General features: G+C 41.0%; 1 protein-coding gene across 1 annotated transcript in view; it reads left to right on the top strand.

Annotated features, from left to right (window-relative positions):
- XRN1 (5'-3' exoribonuclease 1) overlaps positions 1 to 12,500 on the top strand; it is a 2,408,514-nt gene that overhangs the window by 1,384,474 nt on the left and 1,011,540 nt on the right. The window contains exon 23 of the mRNA XM_044071018.1: positions 652 to 750. Within this exon, the coding sequence (XP_043926953.1) occupies positions 652 to 750 (99 nt within the window). The remainder of the gene's footprint in view (positions 1 to 651; positions 751 to 12,500) is intronic.

Raw genomic sequence — 12,500 nt, 5'->3', positions numbered from 1 at the left:
TCCCTCCAAGTCCCCAGCCTTTGGTTTCTGGTAGAACAGGAAGTGTAATTTATACTTTTTATCTTCTCTGTATTCCAGAAATGGTCTTCCTGTCATATAAAAATGAGTTTATGTATTTCTTCTTATGGGGATAATCCTAGCAAACACGATTTGAGGTAACAGAGAGAGATGCATTATGGTTAAGGGGAGGTGTCCAAGAGCTTTTTGGTTGCCACATGATTAGTGATGGCTGAGTCTAATCTGATGGTTTGGACTCAAACCCATTTGTGAAGAGAAATGAAAAATCGACAATACAGATGGAACATTATGTTAAGTACATAACTTTTTTTTATTCAGTGAGACTGCATGGCTAGTGCTCAAAACATCTACTCTGTAAATAAAATGTATTGTAAAGAAGAGTAGGGGTGCCACAGTCTTCTGAGACTCCTGACTTATTCTCTAATTTTTGTCCCAAAGGAGAAGAAAACATCTGTCAGTGTTTTTTGTGGCAAAGTGTAAAATACATGTCATATGTGTGAGGGTTAGGTGCAGAGAGCAGTATTTGAGAGAGATTTGCAGGGAATGGTGCAAAATACGGTTATATAAGCAAACGGAAGATCATATTACCATATTTGTACTTTAGAAGTTTAACCACGGTTATATTTTTTTAAGGTTCAAGACTCCACTGATGTTATAGCAGATGGAAGAATCCGTGTGGTTTTTAGTGCTCCTTGTGAACCACAGCTCGATTCCTTAATACAAAATCAGCATGTAAGTATTTGAAAATTAATGGCAGAAATGAAATGTATTATATATCTAAAGTTTAATAATTGTCTTTTGTTAAATAACCTTTCTCTGAAGTCAGATGTTTCTCTCGCTCTCTCTCTCTAGTGCTGGATGACTTTTTATTCTTTTCATTCTGTATGTTAGCTTATGTTGGGCTTTTTAATATAAAATGTCCTAGCACACACTGGACTTTGTACCATAAAGTATTTGAGAATATGCAATAAAACTGACTTTTGTTAGCAAGAAGGAGGGTGTTATAAAAGATTGTTTAAGTAATTTGAGAATTTTTTGTCATGCTGATGTCACTGGAGTGAGTTTTTTTGCCAGTTACTCTACTGGTGTCTTGTTTTTCTTTAACAGATGCCTGTAACTAGTTGGAGAGCAGGACTGAGTACCTGGTGACTTGCTCCCACTTTTTTAGGTAAGGGTATGGGTCTTTCTGCTTCATGACTGCCTGCTAGCAGGTCATATGGGTAGTACATTTGTAGTGCATGCTGAATTCAGCAAACTGTATAGGACTGACTTTGGGACTGGCATACGTTTGTATGCATCAGCTTTCTAGCTGTTGTGATTGCACATGTCATGGATTGTAAGATTACAACTGGCTGTGTTTAGGTTCATATGTAGCTAATAGGCATGGTGTCTTGGAGACCATGGTGGAGCCTAGCCCAATTTCCAGACTGCTGTAGAGAACTTTATAGTAAATTGACTTGCTCATAGTCACACACTATGTACATGGAGGGTGAGGTAATCAGACTGTGGAATATAGGAAACAGCTCATTAATAGCTCACAGCCTTAATCCTCTGGACTAACTGCTAGACTTGCAGTTTGAAGTCTGCCTAGCCCCACTATGTATTTTGTAGCAGTTCTTTGATGACCCATCTACTTAGCATTGCTAGCTGTTTAGTACAGTAATAGTTGTTGTGACGACTGGGGGGAGATGGGTGAAGGCTGCCAGCCTAGTCAAATAGAATTTGATATACAATTCTGGCATTTGTAAATGTAAAATACAGGCATGCTTCTTGAGTGTAAAAGAATACAGTGAAATGTGGAACTGCAAAATATGTGACAACATTGCACTCTGCTGACCCAGTGAAGCATGTTGTGACCCTTTCATGTTAGAATTTGGCTTCAGTGCATCTAGATGAAGGTTTCATGCCCATTGTTTTAAGGCTAAAGTTTATGACCAGAATTTAGATGTGGAATGTGCTTTATTGCTCTAGTTTCTGTTAGAATATACATGTGAAATGTCTTCTATTGTTGTAAGTTTCTGAGCAGGTGTTAGATTGCTAAATAATGCAGTTTGTTTGCCTGGGAGAACCTAAGTGTCAGAAATTATGTCATTTGGGTAGGCCTTAGAGGCATGTTTTTAGTAATGTTTAAATACTATTTCTCACAAGAGACTTGGAGCATTTTGACTTTGGACAGCTAACTCAGCACAATGCCTTATTGCTCACATGTACGTTTTAGCACTTTGATTTCTTGTAGGAATAGTTACAGCTAGTAAAGATTCATTAGGTATTTTTCTTTGAAATCAGACCTGTCCTACTGTATTATCTTAAGTTTCTGTGTGATCTCTGAACTCTTGGATATCTCAGTGGTGTAGTAGTTTTGTCTTGTGTGTTAATTATTTATTAAATATTTTAAAAACCTTCTACCTTTGGCTGGTTTGTGTAGAGATAAGCTCTAGAATATATTGCATATTTATAGAGGTTATTGTAATAGGCCACTTTAAAGTAAGCCTTGACTGTTAGTAATACTACCATTGGATTATAATATTGCACTGTAATAATTGGACACCTTTTTAAGGGACTTTTAGTAGCTGACATTATTAGCTGGGTGGTGGCAAGGATTACTACCATATGGTCTGGGTAAAGGGGCACAACTGGAGTATCTGTGTCAGCCTTTCCCATGAGTGTCTGTGAAGTTGTATAAATACTTCTCAGTGTGTGTGTGTGTGTGTGTGTCATCAGATACTTGGTAGGGACACAAAGCACTGGTTGGACAGAGAGGGTACTGGAGGTTTTAGCTTTCCCAGCTTGGCTGAAACCTGGGCCCTATAGCTGTGCCAGTGTGGAGTCTTATTAGGGACCTGGTGAGCAAAGGAGCAACCAGCCCCAGACTGACTTTAATCTGTGTGTGCACTTAAGGGAAATTGTAGTTTACTGTGTGTATTAGTTATCCTTTCCTCTCTTCTAGGAGACGACCTCCCTGGTGTTAGTGGTGAGGATTGAGGCTCCTTGATTGCTGGGCCAGGGCACGGTCGTCACCGTTGTTTTCAGCAGGTTAGATGATTTGAGATCTGAAGTTCAAAAACTTGTTGAAATGAATAGATTTAGAGTTTTGATAGAAAGAAGTAGTAATAGTTTGTAAGCTAAACCCTTTGTGGCAGTTGGTAGTGTGATTGAACCCCAGTACATTGTCACCTTCCAAACTGGTCATCTAGTTTGTAACTTTACTCTGTTTGTTATACTTGATAAGTTAATTTTTATGCTTCATTCCTCCTTGATTAAAGCCATTCATACAGGAGCATAAAACTAGTCTTCTCCAATAAGATTTGATTCCTTGCACAGGCCCCAGCCTGAGCCTGTTGTGAATAAGTGTGGGTGAGTACAGCATCTTATTCTTCCAAAATTTTTGGTGCGTTAACCATAACATACTCTTAGAGGATCCTAGAGCATTCTGTGTTTTTGAGGGTTGCAGATAAGTTCCTTTATTCTCATGCCAGGAGGATTGCTATTTGTCCCTGTTTCATGGCTCAGAAAACCACTTGTCTATTAGATACATGTATGTAAATGTTTATAAATTTTATGTATATGTTGATAAAAGAGCTGGTATGTGCAAACAGAACTTTAAACTGTGTGTAGACTAAGGGTATTTGGACGTATGCTTCCCGACTTTTTATTTTGTTTAACATTTGTTAACCGGGAAAGTCGGACTTGGAACGAAGCTAATGTTCAGTGGAGTTCTGGGGAGAAATGCTCCAGATGCATCTCTTTGTAATGTGGGAGGAAACTGGAGCACCCAGAGGAAACTCACGCGAACGCAGGAAGGCCATGCAGACTCCACACAGAAGGCACCCCAGCCAAGAATCGAACCGGAGAACCTCTTGCTATGAGGCGACAATGCTACTGCTGCACCACTGCACCGTCCATCTATGAGAGCTTCACAGATTATTGAACCTTTGATGGTTTGAGAAATGGTCTGAAAATATTCAGGACTGATATTTAAAAAAAATCTCCATTCTTTAGATAAAGAGGCAGGAAGATGCAGTAAGAAACTTGTGAAAAGACTGGGAAGCCTCCTGGTGCAGTGTTTTGGGCAGAGATTTCTGGGGAGCACAAGCCTCAGTTACCGAGTTAAGTGGAAGTGGTATGGAAACATACCATTAAGATGGGATGTTCTAGTCTTTGTTTAGAATAGAAAAACCCACTAGTGACATGCATGTAAATTGTGAAGCATTTTAAATGGAGTATATTTCTGTTCTTTCTGGGAAAAGCTGCTAATTTCTTAGGTTCATAGATTAGTACTAGGCTAACTGCCCTTGTGAGCCATTTCAAGCCTTGCCAATCACCCCGTGTGAGAATCAAATCCTGTACCTTTTGTCTGTAAGCATTATGCTATTTTCCCACCCTGCACAGTACTGTAACTAACTCCACTTGGTCTTACAGGTTCATTGGTGAGTACTAGGCTGGCTGCCTTTGTGAACCATTTTTGAGCCTAACCAATTTCCCTTAAAGGTGGGACTCAAACCCTGTACATTGTGTATGTATGTTAAACACCTTAACCATTACGTCAGCCCCTAATTTCTGATCTAACAGAGCAGGATCTTTCTTGGTGTTTTCATTTGGGTTTATCCTACATTCTGTTCCAGTTTGAAATTTTTTTTCTTGGATGTTTCCATGCCATGTGCTGCTCTATACCATGATGTTATTTGCTGCTTGCATTAAAAAGTCTACATTAGCTGATCAGCCCATCTGTCGCACTCCATCTGTCACACAGAATCATTGTCCTGACGGTCATCACTGATGTTTTTGTGTTTGGTACTTGATAAATTGCAACCTAACAGTCATTTGTGCAGTCATCAGAAAGCAAGCTGGAACTTGTTGCAATACAGTTCCTTGTTCCTAGGAGAAGAGCCATTTAACACTGCCATAAATGTCGGCATTTTATCCTGGCCATTTGTACCTACATGAGAGAAACTTCTTGCCAGTCTCACTGCCTTGGGAATAGTGGCAGTTGAAAGTGTCTACTGCAGGGGTTAACAGGAGGATCAGTTTTAATGCTATAGATCTTTGCCATAAAATGAATTGTTCAAGTCCAGTAAGATTCTGATGTGTTATTTATTAGCAACAAAAACCTTTCCCATTCAAACAATTGGACAAGACACAAGACAAACTGGTTTCAGCATAAGAAGCCTTATTCAGTGTCTAATATTATTGTGACTCAGTACCACTTAAATAATAAAATATACTCAGCTTAAACTACTGTTGTTCCATCATAAATGCTCATTAAGACCAGGTGGTGGAAACACAGCCCCCAGTTTAATAATCCAATATTTTTCGATTTCATTCAAAATGTTATGCCAACCTGCTTTACTTTTTTTGTCTTGAATTTTATCAGTAATAGTGAACAAATACTGAGCAATGGGATGTCTTTTCGAATGTTTAAATAATGCATAGGATACCCACTTATTTTTTATGTCACTCATATGTTCAGAAATACATGTCCTGAATGGTTGTGACATCTGTCCTATATAAAACACAGAACGTGTACATGTTACAAGATGTATAACCAAATCAGAGCTACAATTACAAATGTATGAATATCAAAAACATGGGAAGTATTACTGTTACTAAACTGTTCACTTTTTAATGCAAATTTACATAAAGAACAATGACCACAAGGTTGACAGCACACAAGGGTGCCCCACTCATCAGTCATTTGTTGACTGAACCTCTGAGTGGACTTCTTTTTATAGTGATAAAATATACCACCCAGTCTTTCTCTGTGATATGAAAACCAGCCGGGCTGAAATTGAGGTGCTGCCAGATTATCTTGAAGTTATAATTTCAGTTTACTGTGATGGCAACCTGCTGCAGTGGCCACCAAAAAGGAACTAGCGAAGGAAAGTTCCACTGTCCATCCCTGTGACAGGAAGTCACTGGCAATGGACAGATTTGGGAAGAGTGTCTATGGTTCATCGACCTTCACCTTGAGGTCTCTGAACTATTTGGATTTGCGCAAGGAGTTATCAAATACCCTCTCAGGTGCTGTTTCTAATGAAGATCAGGCATCTGTTACTTCTCAGCTGATGACCCTACAGAACATTTCCAATTCATCCATGAGGTTGATCTCACAGCAGAAGGAACATGAAGGACAGTGGATGCAGGCATTTCCATAAGGTGACACGGTTGGATGGGCCTTTGCGAGTTTGCAGAGCCTTTCTAGCCTTCTTTCATCAGTGCTCCTTTTGATGGAATGTCTATTTGACCCCAAGGTAAAACACACACTGTCCAGGTGAGAAAAAGATGGAAAGACCCTGTCTGCCATGGGCATGTGTTTTTTGACTCCTCAAAGAGTCTTTTATAGGAATCAAGGAGGTGGTCTAAAAATCTGCTTCAAGAAGTCTCAGGGTTCTTTTCGAGATGCACATGGAGGAGGTTCCCCCAGAGGCAGAGGAGGGAACTCTAATGGATGAAGATGCTCCAGTGGCACAGGAGGCCCTCAGAACCAAGGTTCTAGACAGTAGTTCTTTGACAAAACTCTACCAGCACTCTTGAAAGGAGGCTCGATTGTCTACCTCTGGAGACAGTCAGGAAATGCTTATCCCTGCAACAGAGAGCCTGGCTAAATATAACAAAAGATACTTGGTTGCAAAGGATTATTTCAATATTATACCTCTTTCGCCCCCAATCCCAAGGAAAATCCCCGATGTTTCACCCAGAGGGAACAAGCAGCAATTCAAATACAAATGCTGGTAGAAAGAGTCATTCATGAGGTCCCCCCAGACCAGATAGCATCTGAAATTTACTCAGGGTTCTTTTTGGTGCCAAAGAAAACTGGGGATTGAACACCAGTCCTGGACCTCTTAAAACTTGAGACAGTTTGAAGAACCAAGTTTCACATGGTCACGGTTTAGCTCACGCTCCCCTTTCTGGGCAAGGACAACTGGATATGCTTTCAGGATGCGTACTACTGCATAAAGATGAATGGATGGTCCTGAATGTGCTTGCACTTCCTGCTGGTAGCCAGTCATTGTCAATTCAGGGTACTGGCCTTTGGACTCACCACAGCCTCCAGGTTTTTTACCAAGTGCATAGCAGTAGTAGCAGTTCAACTGAGACTGCAAGGATTCTGAGTGTTTCCATATCTAGACAAACAAGCCCATTACTGCTCCAACTAGGCACCAACTCATATGTGAAAGAGACCAGGTTCTACAGACTTGCTCTTGTCTGAGGATAACCATAGTATATGAAAAATCTAATTTGCAACCGATTCAGACTTTAGAGTTTATAGGAGCAATTCTCAATACAAAGGGAACCATTGCTTCCTTCCATTACTGAGAGTTCAGACCATAAAACTTCAAGTCAGAAAGATAATCTGGCAGCACCTCAATTTCAGCCTGACTGGTTCTTCATGCTCTGGGATCAGTGGCAGCAGCAATAACATTGGTACCACTTTCCAGGATTTCTAAGAGAATTCTTCAGTTGGGGGGGTCGATTGTTTATCAGCCTATGTTATACAAGATAAGTATCACTTATATTTGCAAGAGAGATCTAAAATGGTGGATTAATTTAGACCAGGTAATACAAGATTGTCTGTTCAGTCCTCCCTCAGCCCAAGGCCATAGTGGGGGGGAGTTATTATATGGGGAAGACTGTCCAAGGCACCTGGTCCCCAGAGAGACCAGTTTTGCATGTAAATGTTCCAGAATTGACAGCAGTGCTGTTGGCATTGCAGGCTTTTCAGAATGCTCTCCCTTTGGGGGCAGTTGCAATACAGACGGACATGTCAGTCAATCTGGTACATCAACAAACAGGGAGGAACCAAGTCCTACCCACTGTGTCAAAGCTATCAGAGTGTGACAGTGAGCGATCTCTTCCACCCGCTTTCTTTTAGCAATGCACATTCCGGGGAAGTCCAATGTGATAGCAGACAAATTGAACAGGTACATTATTCAACCTCATGAATGGTCCCTCAATAAAAAGATTGCAAAGCCAATCTTCTGATAACGGGGTCAGCCTTGCTGCTATTGATCCCCCTGAGCAACTAATGCAGCAGGTACTTTGTCCTAATCCTCCCACTGGGGGAATCCCTGAAAGGACGCTCTACTTCATAATTTAGACCTCCAGTCTCCTTTATGCATATCCTCCCACTACATTTATTCACATATTTCTTCTGAAAGCTGCAAGGTTGAAGTGCAAGGTCATCCTCATTGCCCCTAATTGGCCTCAACAAATTTGGTTTCCCTTCCTTTGGCGTCACCTGAATCACCCACTCTGGTTTCTGGATCCAAATCTAGGACCTCCTATCTCACCCATCGGCATGACACATTCAGATATAGTGAATCTCAGGCTGGCTGCCTAGATTCTCCAGTTTTGTAAATAGCTAGATAACCTATTGTCTCTTCTCCAGTCCATCATATTCTTTTGTCCTCCCATAAACCTTCCACCAGAAAATTAGACTCCAGGAAATGGGAAAGATTTGTTTTTTGAGCTCAAAAAATGTAATTGAACCTTTTTCACTTCCCATGTATAATATCTTGAACTTCTAGCGCATCTTTTTGAAAAGAGAGCTGCTTGTTATACTGTTAAAGTACACTTACAAGCGATTTCCAATTTTCATGCTAGAATAGATGGTTCTGTAGCAATCCCATAAGTTGAGCAAAGCTTTTTTGAAAGGCACCCTACTCCTAAACCTTATGCTGCAGTCTCTTATACAGTCTCCTTTTGAACCCTCAGCTACATGTGAACTCAAATATCTTTCATGGAAAACAATTTTCTTAGTAGCCATTACCTCAGCCAGAAGAATATCTGAGATCCAAGCATTGTGCTCGAAACCTCCATACTTGATTTTTCGTAGAAGCATTCACCTCACGTGCCATCCCATCATTTCTTCCAAAGGCGGTGTCAGAATTCAATAGAAATCAATTACTTTACCAGTATTCTTTCCCATATTTTCTAACAAAGGCGAATATTCATTGCATTTATCGGATATTTATAGACAGTTAAGTTTATACTTGAGTAGGACAAAAAACATCAAAAGGTCTGATCCATTATTTCATATGCGGAACCAGCATTGGGTAAACCAGTTACCAAAGTTATTCTAGATGGATAACAAATTGCATTTCCTTTGTATATAACAAATTGGTCATTGCTCTGACAAAACCTGTTCAAGCCCATTCCACCAGATCCATGGCAACTTCGTCAGTGTTTCAATCCAGATTGTCCATTGACTATATTTGTGCAGCAGCAACTTGGGCTACTCCTCATACCTTTATTATTCATTACAAATTAGATCTGGTCTGCAGAGGAAGGACATCTTTTGGTTTTGTGGTGCTCAGGAATATCCTTCGTTGAGTCCGCCATGTAAATTTGGTAGCTGGAGAGACTGTCCCATCAGTTGAGGATAGAATGAAAATTGAGTATCAGATAAAGAAATTATGTACTCACCATAACGTTCCATCTGTGTTGTCCATTTCATTCTTCAAATCCCCTCCCACCAACCCCCATCTTTAAGGCTTCTGGAAGAATGAGTGCTTAGTGGACCTATATGTCCTTATATTTTTATAAAAGCTCCAGGTATAGCTTCTGCATAATCATTTCCATCTTTTACTTTTTACTAAGGCAGTAAACAAGGTTTGAGGTAATTGGGTTACTGCCTTATGGGTAAGGGAGTAGCTCGAGAGTTTTTGGTTGCCATGAACTTTAGCAACAGCTGAGTTGGATCCGAGGGATCCGATTCAAACCCATTAGTTGAGGAAGAATAAAAATGGACAACACAGATGGAACATAAGGGTGAGTACATTACTTTTTTTTGTTTCCTTTCACAAATTTATAGGAATTATCGTACTAAGCCTGCCTTTGTACGTAGACAGCCTCACCCTCCTCCCAAAGGTAAAAAGAGTTCTAGAAGGTCGTCTCCTGCTAAGTCTACTCAGTGCTACTGCTCAGAAGATTTTTTCCAGATAAACCAGGTTCTGTCTGACTACGTTCTGCCCTCTCTCCTAAGCCAGGTTCCTCTATCTGTTTGTCTTTCTGTGTCCTGTCCCAGTTGGTTACGAATTATTCAGGATTCTTGGGTTCTTTCTGTCATTTGTCATTGGTGTTCCATGGTTTTGAAATCCTATCCTTTTGGGGGGGGGCATTCCTCAACCTCTTCAGGAATACCTGCATTTTTTCTAGATATTCTAAAAGAGCCTTTGTCTCGAGGCACCATGCAAACAGCTGTCTGCTCCTGAAAAGGGGAAGGATTTTTATTTTCGAATCTTGCTGGTTCCTAGGAAAAAAGGCATCTCAAGACCCATTTTGGATCTTTCCCATCTCAAGACCTTGTTAAAGATTGCCTCTTTTTGAATTCTGCCCCTTCAAACCTTGTTTCTTCTTCTATCTCAGGCTTTTCTTGTCTGTCCAGATCTCATGGATGCCTGCCTCCATATTCCTATTCATCCCTATTTTATTTCTCTGTTTCTTCCATACATTTTCAGTTTTCTGCTTTGCCCTTTGACCTATCTACTGCCTCAAGGTCTTCACCAAATTCATCGCTCCAGTGATTGCTTTTTGCAGGATGAGGGGAATACATATTTTTCCTTATCTGGACAACCTGCTCATTCAGGCTTTCTCTCCAGAGACCTTGCTTCAGCACCTTCACTATGCTATTTGTCTCTTGCAGAGCCTAGGGTTTGCAGTAGCTTTTCAGAAATCCTTCCTGATGCCTTCTAAGAAAAATGTTTTTTTTGGATACAGGCTCCAGACCATTCATATGCTGGCATTCCTGCATCCTTCCAAGGATTTAACTCTGATCGTTTTTTTGTTTTGTTTCGTTTGTTTTTTCAGTCCCTTTTTCCTCTGTTTTCAATTACAGGCAGGGAGCTTCTAAGGGCTCTGGGGTTCATGGCTTCCACTATTCTTATGCTTCCTGTAGCCAGGATTCATATGAGAAAGCTACAGTGGTTCCTAAAGTCAGTCTGGCCTCAACATTTTCATCCTTTGGTCTTTTCTATTCCTCTTCTTCTCATGCCTTAAGCTACAGCTTCAGTGGTGGACTCAACTGCCTTTCAACCCAGGGCTTCCTTTTCAGACTCCAGTCCCCTCTCAAGAACTCTTTTTGGATGCCGTAGACATGGGGTCTGGGGAGCTTCATTCGGTTCTCTAAAGGTTCAGGGCCTTTGGTCCCTTCATCAGAAGGACCACATCAGCATCAAAGAGCTGAGGGCACTTCTTCTGACTCTTCAGACTTTCCATTCTCTTTTCCTTCCATGGCTCCTCAATCTTTACCGACCATACCACAGTAATGTGGTACATCACTGAACAAGGAAGGACATGGTCTTACCTCTTGTGCAAACTATCTCTTCAGGTTTGAGATCTGGCTGTCCAGTATCAGGTGACTTTTCAGCCTGTTTGTATTCTTCACAACAGGATATTGTGGCAGACTCTCAGGCAGGTTCATAACAGACTCATGAATGGATCCTTCAAAGAGAAGTGTTTCTGGACATTGTCCATCAGTGGGGTGCTCCTCAGGTAGATTTTTCCCTCCCCTTTGAACAGACAACTTCCTCTCTCTTGCACCGGAGTCCCTTGTCCTCTAGCTGGGAAGGTGGATGGCGTCTGTGTCTCTCCTTTTCTTCTCATACTGAGGGTCCTGTTCAGGATGCAACAAGACTCACCCAAACACTTGTTGGTGACTCCCCTTTGGCCCAGACAGCATTAGTTCAATTTTCTTCTGCAGTTAACCAAGGACACTCACCATAAGTTACCTCACAGGGTGGACCTACTCACTGTAGGCAAGGGGTCTCTCATCCATCACCACTTGTCCACTCTTCAACTGACACTGTGGGTGATATGGTTTTGACCCCTTTTAGGCATATTTTTTCTAAGGATGTGCTAAGGGTTGTGCAGAAGGCCAGGAAACCCCCCTAACAGGAAATCTTATTTGTCCAAAATAAGAAATTTTCTGTTTGGTGTCTTGCTCGTAACCTGGATCCACTTTCTGTGGAAGTTCCTTTGATTGTCATTTGTGTGAATTGCTCAGTGGTGGGTTGGCATACTCTTCAGTTAAAGACAACCTTTCGGCTGTTTCTGCTTGTCTACTTTTGACTCTTTCTTTGGCTTCTACATTTGATTTCAGACAGTTCAGTAAAGACATCTTTCAGATTAGGTCTCTCAGAAAGCCTATTCCTCCTCCTTGGGATCTTAATTTTGTTCTTGAAAATTTGACTTGGGCTCCTTTTGAGCCTGTAGCTACAACTTCCTTACAGTATTTTACTGTGAAGATTGTGCTTCTTTTGGCCCTTACTTCAGCTGGTTCTGCATTTCAGACTCTTATGGCTGTACCTCCTTTTTTGTTTTTTCATAGGGACAAGGTATCGCTTTGTACTATTCCTCCTTTTTATGGCCAAGGTGATTAATGAGCAGTCTCTTAAGCTTTTCATTTGCCTACCTTTTCCCCCTTCTCTGCAGTCTGCTAGTCAGAAGGTTCTTCAAACTTTGGATTTGCATAGCTAACTCCCAAA

The sequence above is a fragment of the Protopterus annectens genome, chromosome 5.part0 (assembly GCF_019279795.1).
Source record: "Protopterus annectens isolate FY-2018-M chromosome 5.part0, PAN1.0, whole genome shotgun sequence".
In the NCBI taxonomy this organism is placed as follows: domain Eukaryota; kingdom Metazoa; phylum Chordata; order Ceratodontiformes; family Protopteridae; genus Protopterus; species Protopterus annectens.
This window is presented reverse-complemented; position numbering and strand designations above follow the sequence as displayed.